General features: G+C 42.3%; 1 protein-coding gene across 4 annotated transcripts in view; it reads right to left on the bottom strand.

The window, feature by feature from the left end:
- rt (Protein O-mannosyltransferase rt) overlaps window positions 1-25,263 on the bottom strand; it is an 84,732-nt gene that overhangs the window by 22,911 nt on the left and 36,558 nt on the right. For 3 of the 4 annotated variants that reach the window (XM_075690873.1, XM_075690882.1, XM_075690891.1), the window contains exons 10-18: window positions 23,786-23,844; window positions 22,461-22,553; window positions 19,264-19,360; window positions 19,085-19,177; window positions 15,182-15,296; window positions 10,187-10,287; window positions 8,261-8,377; window positions 5,268-5,394; window positions 4,628-4,802 (exon numbers count right to left, since the gene is read on the bottom strand). In XM_075690873.1, the coding sequence (XP_075546988.1) occupies window positions 4,628-4,802; window positions 5,268-5,394; window positions 8,261-8,377; window positions 10,187-10,287; window positions 15,182-15,296; window positions 19,085-19,177; window positions 19,264-19,360; window positions 22,461-22,553; window positions 23,786-23,844 (977 nt within the window). Of the gene's footprint in view, window positions 1-499; window positions 4,445-4,627; window positions 4,803-5,267; window positions 5,395-8,260; window positions 8,378-10,186; window positions 10,288-15,181; window positions 15,297-19,084; window positions 19,178-19,263; window positions 19,361-22,460; window positions 22,554-23,785; window positions 23,845-25,263 lie in introns of those variants that run through there. The other variant, XM_075690899.1, reaches the window with a different exon arrangement.

The following is a 25,263-nucleotide window of genomic DNA, read 5'->3' as shown; positions in this document are numbered from 1 at the left end:
CTCCACAACTGCTGTCGTGTCTAGTAGTAGTGTTTCCTTGCTTTCTCACATCGCCTTTTCCCCCTCCCACCCTACCCCCAGGTATAGAAACTGCAAGCGAAGAGTGGCAATGCTGTCATTCACTCGTTTCGTGACTGCATCAGTTCTACCCATGCTCTGCCTCCTCTCCTTGCCCCCTCATTATCTTCTATCCATTCCATTCTATCTACCCCTCTCCGGACTGTTGCACATTAGTAGAAAGTGCTGCAGTTTCTGCATTGCTTTTGCGGGGGGTAACGGATAATCACAGTTGTCAAGAGGGTACTGTGGCGACACCCAGAGAGCACCAGAGGGAATTATGCACATGCGACACGATGGAAAGGTCCAAACGAGTTTCTCACACCATCTTTTTTCTCTGCCACACTGCTGCCCTGTACATGCACACTTTGAACCACCTCCTAACGTGGCGTGCAAGACAGTGACAGCAGCATCAGGAGCAGCAGTGGAAAAGTCAAAGGAAGAGGCAAAGAAAACTTCACTTTAATAATGGCCTTGATGGTAAGACCAAGTTGTTACACCCCTGACCACTACTTCTTTGAAGTGTTATTTGAATGAATAATTAATCTTGCCAACCACATGTACACCATTGAAATAAATGCAGAAAATTCAAGTGAACATTTTTCTGCCTACAGCAAGATTCAATATGCAAACAACAGCAGGCTCATTCAATAGTGACGACCAGCATGAACACATTGCATAAAAAACAAATAAATTAGGACACTTAGCAGTTGGACAATGCACTTGCACAAACAAGTCACTTTAGAAAACTGATAAGAGACATGCATACATAGTAGCTCACATTTACTTCTCAGTTTTGAAAGTAACACTTGATCCTTGACTTTATCACATCATACTGAGTGAGAAAAAAGAAAGGCAGATAGAAAAGCTGTCCCTTAGAGGGCCTCTGCAACAAACCTGTCTGCCCTTTCCTGCATTTCAGACTTTCATGGTCTTTATCCTTTCTACTAGACCGGGGAGCATAATTACCTTATAATCACACATGCAAGGCATTACCTGGATGGTATGTCTAAATGGTTAAGAAGAACACATTCACTGTTTCATCAAAGACATAAAGATGGGTTTTTTGATTTCAAAGCAACAGTTTGAGGGACAATGTAGTGGGCAGGGCTCTAAGGTTAATTTTGACCCCTTAGGTGTCTTTAATCTGCAGGGTAAACAGTTCCATTGGTAATAGGTGCAGCAGAGTTCAAAGTGCAATGCCATAAAATTTGCTATTTTTCCAGTTCATGCCAAGTAAACAACAAATTTGAATAAATTCAACTCAAGGCATGGTTGTGGTTTCCTAGAAACATTTGCAATCGACATCACGAAAGCACTGATGGCATTTATACACAATGTTTTGAATAACTAAAAAAAAATTAGACGATTTACTGCCACATGCTCCGAAGAGTTGTACAACCTTTATGGCATACTTTTGCTTCACAATAATAATCATTATTCCTACACATTTCTTTCACGCTTATAGCAGGCTGCTTCTCTCTCAGTAACACTATGCTGATATATTACTTGCAGGAAGGCACAGAACTCGCAATACCATTCACCAAAAAGAGTGTACATTCGTTGCTCTGGTATAAAAGTACTGTCAGGAGCCAAAATTTGAACAATATGGGCACCATTACAGAAATAATTATTTTGCAGCCTGAATACTCAGTATGAAACCAAAAGGTGCCTTATGCACATGTGCAAGCAACAAGTGCATTGCACTCAATTGTGTTTCATGGCCAGGCTATGATGAAATTAAGCATTTTCAAGACTACTGTGGTATCGAAGTGCCCTGACAATGCATTGTAAAAGGTGCATATATTTCTGTAATGTCACAACCTTAAAAGAAACGATATTTCTTAATGGAAGTGTTGCTTGTTTCACTAACATTAAGTACAACGCTGTAACAATATATATCAAAATTTAGACCATACAGAATCACAGCAAAGGTGGAAAAACAATGAATGAGCATTAAAGGTATAAAGAAAACAATTATAAAACCAACCCATCAACATTTCAGGAAAAGAGTTCACGTTAAGTTCAAACGCTCCAAAATCACATGAAAGGTGCCCCAATGCCTTCGCATAATAAAGACCAGTTCATGTGCCAAGTCTTTAGAAGAAATTACGAATCACTTTTAACAAGTGCATATTATTTCCAGATTCTTACACTTTAAAAATCAGAAACCCATATTTAAAAGAACGTGCAAATGCACATGTGCAGTATGTTTGATCTTGTTCTGGTCTTGCTACAAAAACATGCTAACAGTGGCACTACTGCATGAAGGTTGCGCCCATCAAGTAGTTGTAGAATAGTACAGTAAGCTTTTATGAACATGAACGTATAAACATGTCCATTCAAACAAACACACAAAAAAGTAATTAAATCTGACAGCAGATTCTCATCTTTACATGCTTTTTCACAGATTGTGAAGTCCATACCATAAAAAGTGAACACGACAACAGTCCACAAGAAATTTTAAGGTTCACTGCTTTTGATTTCAGTATACTATTGCTATAGGTAACATGCTATTTATAAAGTTACAGTATGAAAGTTGTACGCCTCAAACGAAACACTTTCGCAACGATGAACACAGAAAAACACATCATTAAAAGATATTAATAAAAGAGTGATTAAATGTAGATTACATTCAAATTACTCTAAAATGGTTTGTAACATGCCTATTGTAGCTTGTAAAGTCTACAAAATATAAAACCAGGCAATAAATGTGCCACACGAGAAACATATCAGATCACCCAGCCACAAAATATATCTAAAATAAGTGTCCAAAAATTCCTGTGTAAATAAATCATCAAAACATGTTCACTGCCATGCACTGTAAAGTGTTATATCAAGAGTAAAAATAAAGTTTCTGGTGCAAAAACTCACCAACTATAAAACAAACATTGTAAAAGATAAACATTCATACATGTACCATCGACCCACAAACATTCTATACTAAACATAAAGCATGGTGCCTTTCTTGCAGCAAGGATTCTGGAGAAGAGTTTGCTGTTTACAAGTGGACACAGATTAGTGAAGTTTCATGACTCCGCAGTGTGCTCACCACAATGTTCAAGCACATTTAAGTATTAGATGGCTCAATATATGTTGTATGCAAGCGCCAGTGCAACAAATGATGATCAATGTGTTAATGCAACTTGCCTAAACATATTCTCTAAAAACATGAGATGGTTGGTCGGCATCTGATAAAGCAGGACAGGAAGACGAAAATAATGTAAGGCATCCACAAGAGCAATAAAGTTCTGGATGGTGTCATTTCTTATAGTGCGCTAGCATCAGGCATATATTGCTTCATCTTTGCATGCAACTGCAGTAAGTTAAGTGTCTAGCCACCAACCAGCTGTCTGCAAGACATTCACTGTAGAAATAATGCCCTCTGTCCCTAAATGACCCGAATTTAGTTCTTTTTTTCCCTAAGTGAGACCATTAAAAGTCAGTCAGAGGGCTTTTCTATTGCTCTTTCAGAATATTTCCAAGAGACCACAACCCACAATGTCCACCTGATAAACAATCTGTTAGACAGGCAAACTCAGAGTGACTTTGAGCAAGTGTCTCTTGATTGGAGGATGTCATAAGAGAAACTCCAGTGACGCTTGTAGCAGAGTGCACTCATTTCTAAGTGCGGGTGGCAAACTCACTTACCAGGCTACAAATGTGTCGAGGCTACAAGTGTGTGGCCTTGACAAAGGCAGTTGAAAGAGTAAAGAAAAACAGGAAACAAAGTTAGGTACTTTTTTACAGGTAATGTTCCGATTGCATCTGTTTCAATCAACAAAACATATTGTGCTTCCACTGCTCAATTTCAGTAGCCACTGCTATTACATTCTGCCCTGCATGTACTACAGCAAATAAAGAAACTTCCCTGGTGCTTGGTGGTGTTGCTGTCCCAGCAGTTTTTGCAAATGCCATTCAAGAAGTTCTGTATAATAAAAAAGCAACACCAATTACTGCTTCTCCTATAGTAGCAATTATTTCAAGTGCCTTTTTAGTATCCAATTCCAAACACTTTGTTTTGCTGTGTCACCAAAATGGCACTTAGTGAAAACACGGTGCACTTGCTGAAAGTGATACTAAATTTGCCAGTCTGACTGGGGTTCTCCCACTTCAAAATTTGGCTTAAAAAAAAGAAAGCTATGACAAAGGATCCCTTCCAGTAACAAGAAGGCTACAGATTCCATACAGGAATACAAATCAAGGACGGTGAATGATGAAGCTCCAAGAGTCCCTCCACTTTAGGTCCAGTACATCCTGTGCTGACAGGGCAGTTGTGCCATATGAAAATACAGAGAAACGCCAGAACACGTAGATGACACCCAGCAGCCAGATGATAACAGAAGTATAGAATCCCAGCTGTATCCACTTCTTCTTGATGACATGGCTTTATGGGATGCAGAAAGCATAACAGTTAAATACGTCAGGCAAACACTTGTTAGAATTTTCCCACTTTATAGCAGAATGTTTCATCCAAACACAGCAGCCCTGGCACAGTTAACTTTTGTGACTAACCTAGTGCATTGAATAAAAAAACTATATTCATCAATGGTGAGCACTGTTCACTTACCATAGGACATAGTCAAGGTGCTCCAGCACGACGATGATACCAAGGATCTTGTACAGCAGTGCGGGCAGGTAGTGGTGCAAAAACAGTGTCCGGTCAGCAAAGAAATATGGCACCAAGTGCATGGCATAGCCCACAACGCACAGCTCTCCTCCAAATCTGAACTTCTCAAATGTATCTGCACAAACAAACATCAATGTGCACATATTAAAATGGGTTTTGCAGTTTAGACATTGCAAACAAACCTGCCTAGTCATCAGACAAAGTTGTCATGAACACGAGCTAAATGTCATTTGTATATACGTGCATGCAGCAGGTAGACTACAATTTCACATCAGGCTGGTGCTTCACAACCAATATGCACAATGCTCAACTAATCATATGCAATCATATGCTGCCTGATCTTTCCTTCCACCAATTAGTCTGAGGATATGTTCTTTTCCCCTGCTCAAGAAAAGGTGCCAGTAAAAACTGCTTGCATTTACAATATTGTAATTCTGTTTGTCACGGGGAAAAAATAAAAGGAGACGAACTGAAGTGCAGGAAAGGCAGACGCATTCAAAAATTGCTTTAAAAAAATAACGACACAGTGATACCATTTTAGTTACCAATCAATTCCAAGTAAACCATGCACAGCACGTACCTTCAGGAATGTCACAGACCAGCCGCTGTCGCCTCAGAAGATAAAAACAAAAGATGAGCACATAAAGGAGGAGGCAGACTGTGGCCGTATACCAAGTAACCACATTTCCAACCAAGTGAATCTGGGCCTGAAAAAGCAATAATATATGCAAGTAAGAAGACAAAGAATAACTTCATGGCAGTGGTGGTCTAGCCAGTTTAGGATTTGGAGCAATTTTTGAAGCGAGAAAAATGTTGTTCTGGAGCAGTTTAGGAGCCGTCGCACCAGCATTTTGAAGCAGTTTTGGAACAGAAAAATTGGTCTTTTGAAACACTTGGAGTAGTACAGCAGTAATCTTTAGCCATTCGGCAAAGGCTGTTATTATAGTGCAATCAGTAAGTGCTGCTCAACAGTGAACCAAGACAAAGCCAACAACAACCAATTACACTCGACTTCCCACGGATGGTATGCCATTCACAGTATGTTGCAAACATATATATTTGGGTAGGAAAGGAACTTAAATTTGTAAACAACTAAATAAAATTTTGTAGACTAATGAGAACAGAGATATGCACCTGGGCGCAAGACAGACATAAAATTATAAATGTGCTAGAACAATTTGCGCTGTCAGGCACAAGACAAAAAGTGATGGCAAACAACTTATGTGCACTCCAAATGACAGATATGCTTTGATATGCTTTACAGCACTAGACAAAATGTGTATTACGCCAAATAACAATGCTAGAAGCTCGACAAGAGACCAAGCATCTAGGAACGGTGCCAAGGTGAGATGCCTCCATATGGTACGTCATAAAAATGGTCATGGCAGTAGAGAACAACATTCGTACCCTCCCGTACACTCGCTTTCGTTGTGAGACGGTTTGTCGGTTTCCCATGTGTCGTGTGGCCTCTGCGAATAGATGCAAGTTGATCTGGCATAAAACCGTAACTTTTGTTGTCGATACCCGACCAACCTTTCGAAGTACTACTGATTAGGAGTGTGCCATGGCGAAAATTGGCTGTTGGCCGATGTGTATAGCAAGCTTTCCACAAGCTGTCGCAGAAAGCTTGCCACTAATATGTTCGTATGAGTGGCTAACCGCTGATTAGTTCTGAGATCATGCATACATGTTTCTGACAACTGTAAAAGCCAGCAACTACTGCAGTAACGCATAGAAGCTCACAGACTGACCGAAAGTTCCAAATTGCATGTGCAAACTCATGAATCTGCGTGCCTTCTAGTGGCTGATCAGTCCTATATCTTCACACATAGGCGCTGCTTTCATTACCGTTCCCTTCGTGGGCGTCGGGTATAGGAATTGCTTCGATTGGAGTTGATGACACGGACTACCTTTGTACCAAGACATGCGTGCTTTATAATCAGATTGTGGTTTCACCATGTAAAAACTCTAGAATTAAATTTTTTTTGTCCCGAAACCAAGTGAGCGGCCTGGTAAGGCTGCATGCAATGCATTGACCTCAGCCGAGTATTTCACCAAATATGCGAAACATACAGTTGTAGATAATCAAGTCGCAAACTGAATCATTTGAATGTTCACAAATCGATTTGCATAGTGCTGTATCGACGTCCGATTTTTCGGACTTCCTATGGACCGCGAAAACGTCTGAAAAAACGAATGCATGCCTTTTAATGCCCCCAAGGGCTGAAATCACCACAGAAACGTCCGAAAAAGTCCTGAAGGCCTGCCGGTACTCTTATTAGGCGTATCGCTGCTCGTACTGTGACAGGAGACGGCAGGTGCACGCGTGTATAATTAAGGAATACATACTGTGTCAAGTGACAATTGCCCCTTCCCGCTCTTTGTATGCTTCAGCGCAATACTTCGCGTATGCTTCACCGCGTAACACTGCTGCATTGAGGCAAAGCTGACTTTTGGGAACCGGCATTATGCAAGGCGTCATGCTCTCGGAGCTTCGACGCCATTGCTAACAGCGGTGAATTGTTTTGATGAAAAACAAGGCACCGAACAGCAACCTTGGTAGCGAATGTCGAAGTAGCTCGGCTTAGCGCTGTCGCGGTAGTGGCTATGACTGCCAGCGGATCTGAGTGCGAGAGCGCCAAGTCTAGGCGGCGAGATAATCAAAATGGCGGCGGTGGCAGCTTCCATCATTTCCGTTTTGGACCTGCAGTCACGGCAAAAAGTGCGGAAAATGGAACGGCGAAGGGTTTTTGTGTCCGAAATTTCGGATGTTCTTATACATTGACTCTATGGGGCATACCGAGGCGTGCTGCGAAGGCGTCCGAATTATGGGGCATGTCCGAAAAATCAGGCGTCCGGAAAATCGGTCGTTGAGTGTAGTAGCGTACCCCACTGAAAACATGGCATTGGAGTGAAACCGCAAACATACAGCCCTTTTGCGCAGTTGGCGCAAATTGCACTTGAGTGGGTGCAGCCAGGAGCAGGCAAGTCGAGTTGTAGCAAAATGGCGCAAATAGCACAGTCGGACCACCACTGGCGATGACACCACAGCATATACAGTGCCCTAGAAGTGCCCAGTGTGAAGCAGTGTAGCTTATATTACTTGCAGAATACTTGCTCAACATGAACAAAGAGCCAGAACAAACAATATTTGACACATCTTGATATGGTTTCAACAGACTTTCCTTGTGCATGAAAGAACCAAGGTAAAGCCTCCAAGAGTGCTCCCATTCTACCCTTTTATACATTTATAATACACCTTGTAAGAAGAATAAAAAGAAGAAAAAGAAATTCTTTTTCTTGTAGTAGCACAGTTTCCACAGGATTAACAACTTAGGAAATGTTCCGGTCACTTTCAAAAAGCACGAGTTCCACTTGAAACCTCTGAATTCATATAAAAGACAAAAAAAAAAAGCACCTCACACCTAACCTTTTTGGCAGCATACCTAATGAAAAAAACTCCATTTGCCATACATTTGTATGCATCAAATATATAAAGTTGATCAGAGCCAAGTTTCTCGTTCGTTTTTCAGACAGTTATAGCAGAATTCTTCATACACCTCAGACACTTACATTGGTGACAGGACTAATCCAGTATGCAATGCCACGAACCATTAGTGGCCATTCCATTGGTTCAGAGCTGTACACGTGGTCCTGTACATTCTCCTGGTTTACTAACAACATTTTGTACTGAAAAAGCAAAAAACAAAAGCTTTGATTACATCTATTGCTGAGCGTTTGATGAAAAGAATTCCAAAGCAACATAGTATTATGACCATAAGGGGCCTTTCAATTGCAAGAAGGGAGCTTTACAAATTGCAGACCAAAAGTAAGCAGATGCTATTGGCCTTGCATACAAAAGAACCCAAGCGGATTTTGGGTAAATGACATGCAGTGTTGCTGATCCTCCCCTTTCAGTGAGCTAAGCCACTTGCACCCTCTATTTCTAATGCTCCCTGAAAACACTGAGCTCACATTTCAGCCACTTTTATAGACAGATCTGCAATGATGTAACAACTTTGCTACCCAACAACTGAAGCTCAGACTTTCAGGAGGGTTAAAATAAATATGGAACTGCATCCCCCCCCCCCCATGTAAGGCATAATATCTTCATAAAAATGCGGTACCCTCACTTGCCACAACATCTGTCTTATCATCACAACTCTCAAAATATTGGGGGCAAGCTCCAACAACTGGAAAAGCTGGTACCGCAGTCGGCGTGACGTGGTGTGAGGAATCACGTGGACACAGCGAGTTTTTCCTGAGTATTTCCATACTATTCAAGATCCCTGAGAATTCCCAGTTTCCCCGGTTGGTAGACACCCTGCTTATATTGCAAAACTTAGAACCGGCAAGCAGCTGTTGGCTGCCACTCAAGTGTGCAGCAAGCACTTCGCGAGGAAGATTTCTGCTACAGCATCAGGGCTGCAATGTTCGGAGAGTAGCAGTAAGCGCGCACGAAGACGCTCACCCGCGCACACTGCCCGGCTAATGTCATGAAGCTTTGGTCTGAACTTGTTGATACTATATACTGGCAAGTTCACTGGAATTGAAAAGGAACAATAAGAAGCACATTAAAAAAAATGCATGGCTTATGCTCATGTTTGTGCTAGCACCAAATAATGAATCTACTGGATCAAGAAAAAGAAGCAGCAGGAAATTGCTTGCTGAGAAGACAGATAAACATACAGCACAATGCAACTTGACAAATAATGAGATTGAAACGTCCAAGAATTTAGAAGGAAAAAAGAAAGATTGGATCATTGTGACAGCACATCACAAGCTGACGTAGGTATCGAAGTCCCTACTTACAATGAAATTATTTTTTTAACAGACCTGATAGTGTCCACGCAACAGTGGTCGTTTGTGTACTGTCAAATGCTCATATGCTGCAACCTAAAGCTCATGGCACGGTGTGAAAATGTGCTTGCAGCGAAAGCAAAACATTGTGTGCGGGCATACATGCATATACGCAGTCGGTCATTGCAAGTGTACGCAATCACTGCACTGAGGCTTCATTCTGTTAAGCTCCATTTGGTTATGTAGACAGCCCATTATGAGAACATATTTCACAGTTTGCTCTCAACGGATGCTTATCTTTCACACATCAAACCGGTTCGGGGGACTCCATCGCGGTGTCCGCGTGCAGTAGGCGTTCACCGTACGTATTCGGTAAAGAGATAGCATCTGTACACCATTCTGTGCTTTCTGCTTGCCCAAGGTTATTATTGTGACAATAAAAAAATTATGTCGTTTCGAGAGTGCTTATAGAATGTTCAGGAGGGCTACAGTGTGTCATTTTCAATGAGCACCAACAGCCAAACCTATGAGGAGCGCACCATGTTATCCCTCATACTATTCAAGCGAGGCTCTTCTCACAAATGACTCTGCAAATTTTTGACGTCAGTTATGACAAGTCCATGGCCCTTTTCACTATCAGCTCCCAGCATGTGCTGAAAGTTAAAAAACAAAATCTCTCTGTCTAACAAGCCACTTTACCTGAAGCTCCCACATCTTCTGGAAGAATGTCAAGTGCGTAGGCTGCAGTGGCACAAATTCTGCTGAGACCATGTCACGCTCTCTTTCCTTTTCATCGGAATCTACAATTACACACAGTAAGCATGTTAAAATTTGACTGCTTATATAGCATAATGGCAAAAATCACAGGACACAATTTGCAGTCATTTTGATGTGCATGTTTCATGTAGGAAGCTACAGTCACACTCAATATGAGCTGCAACATGGTGCTTGTGGTCAAAGGGGCTCCATGACTGCATAGTGGTGCTGGCATACAAAAAATTGGAGAACCAAGCACCGTTCCAATTACATGTATTTATTAAACCAATTTTTTTATACAACAGTGCTGTGCAGTCTTGGAGCCCCTCTGATCAAAGGCACCTTGTTGCAGCTCATATTGAACGCAAGTCTACATGCTTGCATAGGATAAAAAATTAAATGTAACCACTGAACTGAGCAAAGCACGGTACAAGACCTGGGAAGGAGAAAATTTTATTTTTATTAAATGCAGTCAACATCAATCAATGCAATACAATAGCACAGGTCAGCCGTTTCAGTTTCTGCTCGTGTTTTTTAAGAATGATGCCCATGAATCCTGTGCTATGCAGAAATTCAAAGAGCAACAGTAATTAGCAGTACTCCTAGTAATTGCCAGTGACCCCATAAAAATTGAAAGCCTTAGTCAAGGACGCAAAAGACATATTCACCTATTGTTATATATCGCTTCCATGATTCGCTTTCATTATCCCAGTTACCAGCAGTATTGTCACAAAACAGGCTTAGAATATAAACAAGCTATTAAAACACTATTATCATATGCTTCTAATTTTCAGATAAAGTAAAAACTCTTGAAACTTGGCTGCTAAAATGTCGAAATAGTTCAGCGCGCACAAGAGCAAATTACTACACCAAGGTGTCTGCCAAGTTGATATTTCCAAATTCCCTGAGTAGTTCTGCCAAAATTCCCCGAGTCACACAAAACTTTGTTTTATGTCAAGGCGGGCTGACACCATGTCGCCCGATGCTGTCACTCTCTAGAAAGCATGTTAAAAAATAAAACGACTTAATCCAGTTTTTGTAGCAGGAGTAGTGCTTACTTTATTAAAAAAAAAAAAAACAGAAGGGAGGGGTTAGTAAAATGCACAGCAAATAAAATATCTTCGAAAAAAAAAGAATGGTAAAACCCATTGCAAATCAAGTGAAACATTGTCAAATATGAATAAAAAGGAGATGCACACAGAAGCAAATATTTTCGAATATGAGCTATTTCTATCAATTGATTACAAGCTCATTGGTATGAGGCCTGAACTTTGTCTCAAGTGAGATTCTCTATCAACAGCTGTTAAGTAAACCTCAACTGTCCTGACATACCCTCAGCACGCGCACAATGCCTCAGTGTTGCGTTGCACTACTTGAAAGAGTTTATTTTGGTTTGTATTAGGGACAGCTGCATCTCGGTGTCAGTCAATACTTTTTTTTTTGAGCTCAAGGTCCTTTAAAGAAATGGCGGCATGCTTCCTTTCCCGTTCATTCCTCAATGCGTAGGTCCTTTCTGTTCTCGCCCTCCTTCCAACGCACGTTCGCCCCACGAACCATTTGAACCACCCTTTTGGTCAGTTGTACAGTCAACATACGATTTTTATAACTCCATGGGGGCCGCAATGACATCCGAAAAATCAGGCAGTTCGACAAAATGAATGCATATCTTTTACTGCCCTTATGGGCTAAAGTCGCCACAAGCACATACGAAAAAGGTCTGAACGCCTGCCAGTACACTTATTAGGCATATCGGTGCTCGTACTGTGACAGGAGATGGTGGGTGCACGGGTGTAAAATTAAGGAATACAGTACAAACTGCTTCCCGTGACAATTGCCCCTTCCCATGCTTGCTTTGCTTCACCGCAATACTTTCGCATATGCTTCACCACGTACATTACTAAGGCGAAGCTAACTTTAGGAACCTGCATCATGCAATGCACCATGCTTTTCGAGCTTCGAAGCTAATTGCGAGGACCACAAAAGGAGAGTCGCATTGCTGACAGTGCTTTTAATGAAAAGCAGGGCACCGAACGGCAAGAGGCTTAACAGCAAACATCGAAGCAGCTGCCGCGGTAGTGGCTACCAGCACTCTGCAATGAAGTTTGCCTGTACATGTCACGCCACCTAGCAGCGGCGGTGAGCACCCACGAGTAGGCCCCTCACTGCCATTTCACCATTGTCTGTGGTGTGCTCAGGCCCGCCTGAAAGCCTGCTTTTTCAATTTTCCAATGGTTTCACCCCGGCCTCTTGGCAACTCTTCCGTTAGAAGTGTGAACAAAATAACAAAATGAACAAGCGCAGATACTGCTGCGTTAAGGATTGTCACAACCGCGAAGGAGATGTTGGTATCAAACTGTACTGCTTCCCTTCAAAACTGTGGGAAGCAACCCTGCGGCTGAAGTGGGTCATCGCAGTTCGTGTCGCACTTGCGAATTTCTGTTAAACGAACTAAGACGCAAATGTATATAAAAAAAAAACCTACCCAGCAGCAACATTTGTAAAAATGCACAATTAAGCGACAACTGCATAAAAGCGCGTGAACTGATTCCCGCTGTTGTAAATTGTTTTAGATTGTTGTTTAGCTTGTCTCACTCCAAAACAAACACGCAGTGGTTGTTACATGTCAAATCTAGCTTTGTAAGCGCTCCGTGCTGGAGCTTTGTATGCACTGTGCTTTTTGTTGGGCATTAATAAGCCAACATGCAGCTTCTTTCTGCCGAGATCAAGACAAGACTGCTGGAACTGGGCTCATTCATGCCGATGTTTTCTCGCGCTTAGAACAACAGAATTAAGGTTGCACTACACAAGTAGGCCTCACACGTCGAGTATTCGCAAATTAGCATTTCTCTCGCACACGCTAGCACACATACGTTCACACTTCGCATTGTTTAGTTTCAGCTGATTGCTCTCTATTACATTCCAGTGGTGATGACCTCTCACACTGAAGCCCGAACGACAATACCAGAATATGCTCGAGACACTTTGTCAACGGAGAAGAAAGCACTTGCCTGCCAATTCACCAAAAACTCTACAATCGTGAGGTGCAAGGAACACTTGCATGTAATGAAGTTACAAATGACAGTTGAAAAATGTCCACGGCCGTATTCACTCACTTTGAGTTCGACAACATAAGCATGCTTGCTTAGTGGCTATGGTGTTGGGCTGCTAAGCATGAAGTCACGGGATCAAATCCTGGTCACAGCGGCCGCATTTCAACGGGAGAAAAATGCGAGAACACCCATGTACATAGATTTAGGTCCACGTTAAAGAACCGCAGGTGGTACAAATTATTCCAGAGTACCCTACAACGGCTTGCCTCATGATTAGATCGTGGTTCTGGCACCTAAAGCCCTATAATTTAGTTTAAGCACTTCGCTGTGATGTCTGTGCTGTTTACTTTAAAAAAAATTTAATTATGGGGTTTCACGTGCCAAAATTACTTTCTGATTATGAGGCACGCCGTTAGTGTGGGACTCTGGAAATCTGGACCACCTGGGGTTCTTCAACATGCAACTAAAGCTAAGTACACGGGTGTTTTCGCATTTCACCCCCATCGAAATGCGGTCGCCATGGCCGGGATTTGATACCACGACCTTGTGCTTAGTAGCCCAACACCCTAGCCACTAAGCAATCATGGCAGGTTGTTTACTTCTTTTACACAATATACATGGTTGTAGTCGTAAATTTGACGTTCTTTCTCAAGCGTTGGTGGTCTGAAATGGGCCTCGATGTCTTCGATTGCCTTAAACTGTGATCAAGAATGACCAACCCATTTCAAACGAGCACCGCAAATGCATGCCTCCGTAGCAGTGGCCGCCTCAGTGTCTCGCGGAACTAACATGGTGGCGCTGATGGCTGAGTCGATCACTGCACCGCCTGACCATTGATGGTAGCCTACGGATGCAAGCGGATCTGCATGCCAGAGCACCATTTGAGGCGGTGAAGTAATCAAAATATCGGCGGTGGTGGCTTTATTTGATTAATACCATTTCGGACCTGTGGTCACGGAAAAAAGTCAGGAAAATCGGACGGTGAAGCGTTCTTGCGGCCGAAATTTCAAACGTTCTTATACATTGACTCTATGGGGTATGTGGTGGAGCCACAAAGCTGTCCGAATTATCGGGCGTCTAAGTAGATTTGTTACGATTCCTCCTTGTTACTCGAGCCAGCATTACCGCGACTTTCGTTCCCTTTCAATAACATTACAGCTAATTTTCCCTGATAGAACTCCAAATTTCCTGAGTTTTTCCTGAGTATTTTCAGACCATTCGAAATCACTGAGAATTCCCAGTTTTCCCGGTTGGTAGACACCCTGTACACATATCTTCCTACACTGAGTTTCCTTGGAATAAGTGAGGCCGAGTATAATGTACTGAAGTCGTATCACTAGGTTTCACTACTCTAGGCTTCAGTATGCTATTGCAGCCCAGTCACATAACAGCCTACAGCATGAAATATGGTGTCCAATCCTCAATCATGCCAGCTATATGCAATAATGAACACGGAAATGTGAAGGCATGCCTTCTTGCTCAGCATTTACCTGTTTGCATAAATCCCAAGAGCACTTGCTACCCTTTCAAGAGAGTTTACTGGCACCAATGCAGTAGTGTAGAATATTTATTTAAAGTCAGTGCTCGCATAAAAATAATAAAAGTGACACAACTGACCCTAGTATGGCAGCTGAGCCCACAAGACCTGTTGATCACTAGACCGTTTGCTTTGAAGTGAATGGTACCAGTACTCTTTGAAAAAGGACACAGAACGACAATATACTGGCACCTTCATGCAACGCAGCTGCACAGGTTTCATTAAAATGCGACTCTCTCAATTTTCTGTACTTTGCGCAACTAGACTGTACCCCAACTACACAAGTAAAATAATTTGCAAGTCTACTGTCTGTGCTGTCTTTCTCGGAAAAGATGACTCTGTGGCACTTACTTTTCGTATAACGGTGCTCTTCTACATTCCACACCGTATCATCTTGAGAAAGAAAACGATCAGTGACAACTTCATGCTGGTGAAATCCCCAGTCAGGAAGCTGTTTGCCACTGAACTGAAATTACAAGAGAGAAAGCATGCATGTAAATTGAAGGCACACAGGTTGGCATGATGCAGGTTAGACACTAGCTAGACACTCTGTAACAGGTGGGAGGGGAATAAAGAGAAGGCACAGCAGGTGACAATGAGAGAACAGGCATGAGAATGTAAAAGTGCAGATGCAAGAATTAAACTTTGTTAGTTGAACATTGTTATAGCAAGGCGCATCTGACACAAAAATAATCATGATATCCGACATCTGTTATAAGCATACATGACAATATTGCCAAAAAGATTCATGATTAGGCAGGGTTCTCTAAATGGTGGGAGCTGGAAGAAATGCCACCTACTGCTACGATTTACCAACCACCAATCCATTTGATCGCCCGCCCCTTTTTGTGGGGACTTACAATTAAGAACCAAGGAGAGGCAGACATACTTTGGCCCTAATAACGCGAGTTTCAGAAGACTAACAACAATTTGTGAATTAACTTTTCATTAGAGCCTTGGGGACAGTTGTTTATTTCGCAAATTTGGAGGCAGTAACATTTCAGTGCAATCCTCCCCCCCTTTTTAACCTTGAATATAGCACCTATTTCAAGATATTCATCATCAAATTTCAACGCACAAACTAGGCAATACTGAACATGACCACACACCACTGCTAAATTATACTTTGGAAACACCCCGCGATGAAGTTTGAATGATGGCATGTCGGGGCAAATACTGACATGGCAAGTCGCAGCAGCTGCTTGCCAGGCAGGACGTGCCGTATCAGTATCTGTCGCGACTGGCCACGACATACAGTTTCAAACTTCGTTGCACTTTTCATCACAAGGCGTTTCCATCTGATATGATAGTGGGCAGCCTGTGTTGCACTCTTGGTGTGCTCAGTTTTGATAGTGCCTTGATTGAGCATTGAAATTTTATGATCAATATCTCAAATTATGTGCGATATTGAAGATTTAAAAGAAGGAGGGTTGCATGGAAATGTGACTGCCTCCAAATTTGCCATATATACAACTACCTCCAAAGCACTAGTAAAAATGTTAATGAGTGAATTGTAGCTAATTAGTCTTCTGAAACTCGAGTCATTTCTACCTTGCCTAGGAACTCATTTGAAAAAATGCCACCATCGCTATGCTCATAGCCTTTTTATAAAAGTCTGTATAGTCTGCTCTCCAATTTTTATAAAATTCTAAATGTAAGCAACATTTAATGTAATTGTGGGAGCTAGCTCCCACAATTACAAACACTTATGGTGTCTTCGACTGGTCGCCTCAATCCTCCGAATCAGAATTGGGCAGATCTGCCATTCATCGAGCTCAGTAGAAGAAAATGAACATGCAAGCTGAACATGCGACTTGCTCTCGGAGGAAATGGCAGATGCAAAACCATGTAACCATACAGCAAACATCCAATTTTGCCTAGCCAACGCTCCTGGCACTACTGGGAAGAAACGGTATACATGCTGGTGGGACGAGAGTCTGTTCATGTTACAGTAGATCGTTGCCAACAGTGATGATGCTGTGTTGTGATGACGTGGCGGGAAACACTCTAAATCTCTCCGACTGCTCTGATGACAGGGTTTGGAGCACCTGAGAGCACTCAACGCACGAGGAGAGTGATCAAAAAGAATCAGCCAAATGCAATGTGCATCTCTCTTTTCACCAGCACAAGAAAATGCTGCTTGCAAGAAGAGTCTAGAGCACTCTGAAATGACCAGCTAAAGATGCCTTCAGTGCGACACAATTTTGTGAATGCTACACAGCTCTTAAAGGTGAACTGACTTGTGTCCCACTTTTTTTGAATACATATATATATATATATAGCTGCGGACTCCATAATTATGATACAAGGCCTCAATTTAAGGGTGCCGCAAATAATTAACAGCAACTGTTACGCGACTCATTCAAAACACATAGCAATTGCAGAGTTGAAGTTAAATTTATTTTATCAGTAGGACACATAAAACACAAACAAAGTCTGAGGTCCCGAAGTAAAAACTGTCGGGGGGGACTTCCTAACAGGAAGCAAATGGGGGTTAGTAGAATTGTAGCAACAGTAGCAGGCTACATCATACAAAGGTTGTGTTCATCGGCAAAGAGAGAAAAAAAAAAGAAAATTTAGTCCCTTTCTGCTCTGCGAAGGTTAACCAGCGAAGCTGTATTGAGATGACTATTGTGATAACTATATTGATTTATATAGTTACTAAAATATTGATTGAATAAAGACACATACATACAACTTCGTGGTTGTTATCATATTGTATTTTCTCTCATTCGTTACCACACCTACCATAGCTTTGTGGTCACTGTAGTACACCGACGAAGAATTACAGAGGGCCCGTCTGGAACGGCAGTGGCAGCGAGAATATGTGCGGCGACGGTGGGCAAATACGACCAACGAGGAGTGAGCATTGGAGGCCAAGCGCAAGCATTGTGCCAATCGGTACCCCGAGTGCACATACTGCCGCATTGTTACTGCCGCACATTCACACTGATGTTGACCACGCATGCCACCGATGGTGGTCAAGTCCCCGGCAAACCATGGTCTATCACATACCACACACGTGGCATAAAACGGGTTGCCCAGAAACTCCCACTCAACACCATCACCCCAGGGAAACGTTGTGATGGATTGTAGCCAAGTCGATGCCTTGCGTTTTCCAACTCATAGAACTCGGGGTCCTGATGGTCACAACACTTCCACTTGGCATCCACAGCCCGTTCCTCGTCTGTCATATTCGCCCGCTGTCACTGCACATATTCTCACTGCTGCTGCCACTGATGCTCCAGATGGCCCTCTGTACTCCTTCGTCGGTAACAGAGGAGCTATTCAATGGTCCTGATCTGTCGGCCACTGCGTGTTCGGCGGCGGCAGCTTCTTGTCGCTTTTGCGCCTGTTTACGCTGTTGTTCAATTCAGCACTCTCTGAGGGTACGTTCTTCTTCAGAGCAAACTATGCGCGTCCTGCCCATAGCAAGTCCGAAGTGCAACTGCTGATAACGTTGCTAGGGTGATGAAAATGAGCCACGATTGGTGGATAGACAATGACGTTTTATTTTTTCTGTCAATGCAACTCGATAGAAGGACACAATTTTCAGAACCTAGCCATATACAGCTTCGCTAAAAAAAGAAAGAGCTTTGAATACAAAACTAGGGTGGCTTCAGAAGTGAAATGGGCGACTATTCATGTCACCAAAAGTGGAGTTTGTGGTATCGCAAACAGCTCAAGAGCACGCCAGTCAGCCTTGTGTGGTGGCTGAAGGCCTTACAATGACTGTCTATGAAAGCTACCAGCTTAGCCGTTGCAACTGTGTGCTGCTCTTGGAGAAGCAGGAGAACACGCTTTCCCCTCTCGTTCCATGGAGTGATGAATGAACTTCAGCAGCATGGTCATAGTGTGTAGAGAGAGAGAGAGAGAGAGAGAGAGAGAGAGAGAGAGAGAGAGAGAGAGAGAGAGAGAGAGAGAGAGAGAGAGAGAGAGAGAGAGTCAATGGTTTCTGGTACCACAAGATCTCAATATGAGGTTACAGCGATATTAATAGTCCCTTCTTTCATGTCTGAAGCCGTGCTGCACTTGGCACCTGTTTTAAGCTGTTTACACGAAGCAGCAACATATTTGAGAGCTCAACATTTGTTGCACTCTCAAGTAAATGAGGCTTTATAGCATATCTACTGAGTTAACAGCTATCCAATGAAGAAATAAAAATTTTCAGTGAGTACTCCTTTAAGTCTGCAGCAAGCCATGGCTCATACAATGGTCAGGGTAATTTTTGTTGAAACATGGCTTTCAGCTCACCTTCAAAGCTTGGGATGTGTTTACATGAATTAGTCGCACATGCGAATGTATGGTATGCCAGATGTCACCTTCTGTGTCTCTGTTCACAATGTCCTGAAATGTCGAGCAGAACCGGGTGTTGAACATTGCTATTGAAACAAGACGTAAGATAAAGGCTTGGGTATTAAAATGTTGCTCACCACTTTCCACAAGTTTTGCGATGGGAAAGATATGTTGTAATTAATATAGCATGATACTTCCTGGTGCTGAGGTGACATTGGAGAAGCAACATCATGGCTGAAAGAGAAAATCAGCAATCATAAGGAATTTACGAAAAACTTCGGCAGAACCCATCTCACCATGACTGCCGATGGTAATGTGTTCAGGATTTAATCACTATAGTGACACAGCGCAATGGCCCCATCAAATGAGTTACCATATTTACTCGCATAATGATCTCACTTTTTTGTTTAAAAAATTGACACACATTCAGGGGCCTGATCATTACGCGGAAAAAATTTTCTGGGAAAAAAAATTTTTTTTTCTTCGTCCCGCATTTACTGCGGGATGACAACAGGCCAACAAACAGGCGGCTGCTGCTGTAACAGTGCAAAACACCAAAACAAAAATGGAGGCTGGTGGAGCAAGCCGAATGTGTTGAATGTGATGTTTTTTTTTCTTCTCTTGAGTACATTATGTGCATTGGAACAGTTTCTTCCGTATCAGTAATGAATAATATGGTTAATATTGGCAATTTCGTGGCAATAACATAGCCATGTCCACCTTGAGGGGACAGAAACAAAGATGGGCATGCTTAGCTGCCAGTGACATAAACACATGGCGGGCATGCTGCGAAAACTGCGGCATTTGTCTTCAACACTCTCCTAATACGGCATGTTTCCGTTAAGGGTGGGTGAATATAATAGCTGTGCTACAGCGTTGGTGTATGAATAGGGTACAGTTCTAACATATCAGTGTAAATGTAGCTATTATCGTTGCCACTCGCGATTCGTTGCGTGCCCACGAGTGCAGACGAGAGGAATCGAAAGGCACCTTTTTTATTGTTGTTGTTGACCACAACCATTATAAAGCCTACAAATAATAAAGCCAAGGCAAGTTTGGTTGTAGGTTTTTTTTTTCAATGGAAATGCGGAAAGTGATGAAAGGAATCAAATGGGGCATCTGCTTAAGAATGTTTGGTGCGTGCAGACTGCTTGGTACGTCTTGAAGAGTCGTTCGCGTAGCATTCGACAGCATTCGACATATGGTAAGCGCGACTATCATTAGCTAGACTTGGCACACGACATATCGCTGCGGCAAGTTTGAGGTGCGATCATTACACGGGGAAAAAGAATATCAAATTTTGACAACAAAATTCAGGGGTGCGATCACTATGCAAGTAAATATGGTATGTATGAGGTGTATACTGCAGCAGGAGTCCTCTCTCATGCTCCCCTAAGAGCACTCAGCGCCATCTAGCGGTGCCACTACGAAGCCAGCTCATGGCCTCTGAAGTGCATGGCGCGCTGGCGCGTGCGAACCCTGAGAAACACGTTGTGTGATTGCCAAACTCCTCTCTTGCACTTCTTTCTGGACAAGCTGTGCCAGCTAGTGGCGCTGCAGAGAAATCCACACGTGACCTTCGAGATGAAAAGTGTGGTGCGCCGGTGCTTGCAGACGCTGAGAATTGTTTCCTCGCTTACCGCATACCTAGTGGCACATACCCAGTGACCCAAGTTGGTGAAAGGTTTACAGAAAAGTAGCACATACCCAGTGCATTCATGGTGCAGCTTGCTGAAGTGTTGGCGTGAAAGACGTTCACTGAAAAGTGGCGCATATCCAATGCAATTTGGGGCACAGCCTGCTAAAGCGTCGGGTTGCTGTCCTTGAGGAACCCATGTGACGTGGGTTCAATTCTGCCCAACATCGGAGAAATTTAAAGATCTTTTTTGTTGTTGTAGAACAGCACATTCATAATTACCCAAGTTGGCTTCAAAGACGTTCATTCAAAAGTGGCACACACCCAGTGTTCCAAGTCGACGTTTCATTTCAAAGGGTTTCAGTGAAGAGTGGCACGGTACCTAGTCCCACATCTACAGTGACCCATGTCAGCGTGAAAGAGGTTCGTGGAAGAGCGGCACGTATGTACACATTGCCCCACACTCAGTGACCCAAGTTGGTTCGACGGAACGACAGAAAGCCGAGCTAGTTGGTACGGATTCATTATGCAAAATAGAAGTGAGGAGTGCAGACAGGACACAAGAGTAGAGAAGTGGACAACACGGCGTTCGTGTTGTCCACTCCTCTACTCTTGTGTCCTGTCTGCACGCCTCACTTCTATTTTGCATTGGTTCGACGGTTGGTTTCGAACAATGTTTCCTCAGCACAGCAGCCCGATGTGCTTCCCATTCAACCATGGACTGGGAAATTTTTGCGTGTTCGCTTGCAGTGCGCTCATGAAGTTCTGTCTGGTATTAAATGGCATCTTATAAATCTTTTCCAACAAAAGTTTCTCAAGGCAACTTATATGACTGGAGTTATCAGCAATAAGATGCTACAGTGCCACAACTACATGCCCTCACCTTCACTTTTGGAGTTCATACTGTATTGCGCTGCCCATCATCACACTGAGCTTTGGCATCAGCACGACACTGGGATGAGATGGTGCGACCCTCTGTCATTGCCAGACATCATATTCATAATATACTGCATTTGGTTTGTGCTTCCTTGAAAAGCTATGCTCATACTGGCACCAATAATACACTAACAAGAAAACAGCTATGGGCATTGTAGATGAGTTTGTGTCCTGCTATGGAAAATTGTTCTAGAACCTCTGAATTCTGGTATCTGATTTTCTGAGACAACCAACATATATTGCAGTAAGTCTGCTTTCTGCCGGCAAGTAATCTCTTGTTTATATACATGCACATATGTAGAATTAACATTCCAGCTTGAAAAAAATAATAACATCAATTTTGCCTAGCCTAGCTACTGGCATTACTACTAATTACTGGCAGTACAGATCACATTACAGTGATTACAATATAATGGGATATTGAGAAATATGTGTAAACAATGCTGTGAACACAACTTAGTGAAGTAACAACTAAAATACAGTAAAAGATTGAGTTAGCATGACAGCAGCTTGCTTTAAGTCTGAACAATACCTCCAGATGACAAGTGATAGTAGTGCCATGCAAGATGCCAATGACCACAGCACACACAAGTGAAAAAATACACAAATAAGACATTGAATAATGAATGACTTAACATGATGAACAATGAATGATCTAGCAGTTTGGTATAAGACAAAACAAGCATTTTAAACGTATACTGAAAAGTAATGAAACCTTGGAATGAGGGAATTGTGTTTTTGTTAAATATACTATACACATACCTGTTTAATGCCCGACTTGTCATGCCATGAATGAGCTGAACAATGTCACCATGCTTGATAACATCCGGAGGGTCTGAGACAACTATGTCCTTTCTGAAAGAACGAGTGGGTGAGAATCATTGCTTTTTTTTAACTTCATATCAATATGCAGGTCAGATTAAGGAATATAGTTCAGAATAAGACACGAAAATCAACAATAGTTTTCTGATGGTTTAACACGCTTTAAAATAAAACATATTGCTGTTATAGTAGAAAAAGAAAGAAATGGTACTGACCAGTAAAATATACCCCAGCATTCTCTTAAACAATATAACTGGGCAAAAATGCATGTTGCAAAACAATTCAAGCTCAATAAAGAACAGGGGAAAGTGAATAGACAAGCACAAGCTTCAACAAGTTGTTCAAGTTGGCATTGAACACTGTGTAGTGATGAAAGAGATGGCAATCATGATGGCCAAAGGATTAACATGTGACACCAAAAAATGTAGAAATAAATAAATGAAGGCAGTTTAACATTATGTTGCAGTGAAAAAGCCATCAATGATGGCAATGACCACATAAAAAATATTAAAACAAATGAGGAAGCCCACGATGGTTTTGAACCATACTGACACTTTCAGCACAAAGCAATGCAACATGCTTTTGCATATTAGGCAGAAAACACACCATGGTAATGACAGAGAAGAGCTGGTTAGGGTGCCAGAGAGCCAGTTGCACTGAACCTCATGACATCTGTAACACTGCTGCTTGTGAAGATGTCAAGTCAGTGGGATGCATGGCACTACAGTGCAAACTGTTTACCATTAACCCGAACTTCTGCACCACCATCTCTTGCGCACCAGAAGGCATGATAGGATGGAAAACTATTAAAAAAAACATTATGTGCTTACACTTAGGAGCACGGGTCGTAATATCTGTTAAAGTTTGTTTGTGGTTTTATATGATTATGACCATAAACATAAACTGCTTATGCATTTGCACTACGTTAGCAGTAGATGAAGATGCAGCGTCATGGAAACGTATAAAACAGACATCAAATTTTATGTAACAAGCTTCTGGATGCTTTTACGAAACCTGCAGAGCAATAAATATCTAACAACTGTAGGCAACACGCCACCAATATTATATTACTGTGCAAAATGCAACTTGATTACTCATTTAAGAACTGTTTCTATGTGGAATCATTAAAACAGGGTCATAACAAGCAAAAAAGCTTTCAGAAAAACAAAAAGGGGGGACATCACTTCGCTAGAAATTATTTTAAATACAGTTAATAGTATTTAAACAATTACAAGCAAAAGGAAAAAGCGTATTTAGTCACTTACATTGATGGACGCTTGACTATCCACCAGTTGTTGACATCTTTGAAGCTGTAGCATGTCACCTAAAATTGGCCTAACATCAGTAATGTGCAAGAACCACACATAGTATACTTCTATTCTACATGTAGGATTTAGCACTACTGGTTAACTGTCCTTTCTTTCTCGCAGTCTTTTCTGCCTTTTTAATTCTTTTGCTTATTGGAACATTATTGTAGTGAACAATGTACAGTAGGACCGAAACAGTGCCTTGATGAAACATCATGAGTACCATAAATCATGCAACTAAGTGAATATACCAAGACATTTGGTGACAAGCATTGATAAACTGCAGACAAATACCATACGAGCTACAGAAATCAAATCCGAATAAAAGAAATATGATAAAATGTTTCAATATATATGCACACACACAATCACACACTTAGATACACAAACTTTCACACAGATTGACAACAAATACAAAAGAATGAAGGGGTTTTACGTGCCAAAACCACTTTCTGATTATGAGGCACGACATAGTGGAGGACTCTGGAAATTTCAACCACCTGGGTTCTTTAACGTGCACCTAAGTTAAGTACACGGGTGTTTTCGCATTTCGCCCCCATCGAAATGCGGCCGCTGTGGCCGGGATACAATCCCACGACCTCATGCTCAGCAGCCCAGCACCATAGCCACCGAGGACAACAGATACAGTTAAACACCACTATAACGAAGTAGGTAAAATTGGCAAATTGCTTCATTATATGAAATTTCATTGTATTGAAATTTGACCGTTTATGCTAATAGGTACAGTCGCCGATAGATTTTCCTTACAAGGAAAGGGGCCGCAGAATTTTCTGAATTATTGGGCAATCAAAAAAAGGCAAACTTGAATAAGAGAACAATTGATTTTGATGAATTTGAGAGTCAGCGACGAATGGTACGTTTTCATGCTACGTCGACAATATTTTTACATCAGGGGTACAGATTAAACGAAGCTAGCCACGCTTTCGCGTGCACTCCGCTCCCGCAGCTGATAGCCTCGCCTGCACTGGGATGATGCTATCGTGAAAAGTGCCGGCAGCAGGGAGCGAATGCTTCGTCTCCCTCTGGCTCCAACGAGTCACCCAAACCCGAGATTACGCAACCTCAATACTAAAAGCGCGTGAAGACGGCTAACATGACGCCACGCCGTCTCGGCACGCCTACTCTTTGCACACGAAGCAGATTTCCTCTAAAGTAGGGTGCGTGGCTGCGTATGCGCTCAGCCATGCTTACAGCCATGCACAGCCACAGCCGAGACCCGTGCCAGAAATCGCAAAGCACCTACTTCCCCCCACTTTATACTTTATACGGAACTGACTTTATATGGAACATGATGCGGCTCCACTTTGGCGGTCGCTCTTGTGCAGCGATTTGAGAGATGCGTTTGCTGTAAGCAGCCCTTTGTAATTAAATCATTTGACCATCTGCATCCGCGGAAGTTTCCATTTATTGTCGCG

Source organism: Dermacentor variabilis, chromosome 1, assembly GCF_050947875.1.
Source record: "Dermacentor variabilis isolate Ectoservices chromosome 1, ASM5094787v1, whole genome shotgun sequence".
Classification (NCBI taxonomy): Eukaryota; Metazoa; Arthropoda; class Arachnida; order Ixodida; family Ixodidae; genus Dermacentor; species Dermacentor variabilis.
Note: the sequence above shows the minus strand (reverse complement) of the source record. Positions and strands in the feature narration are given on the sequence as shown.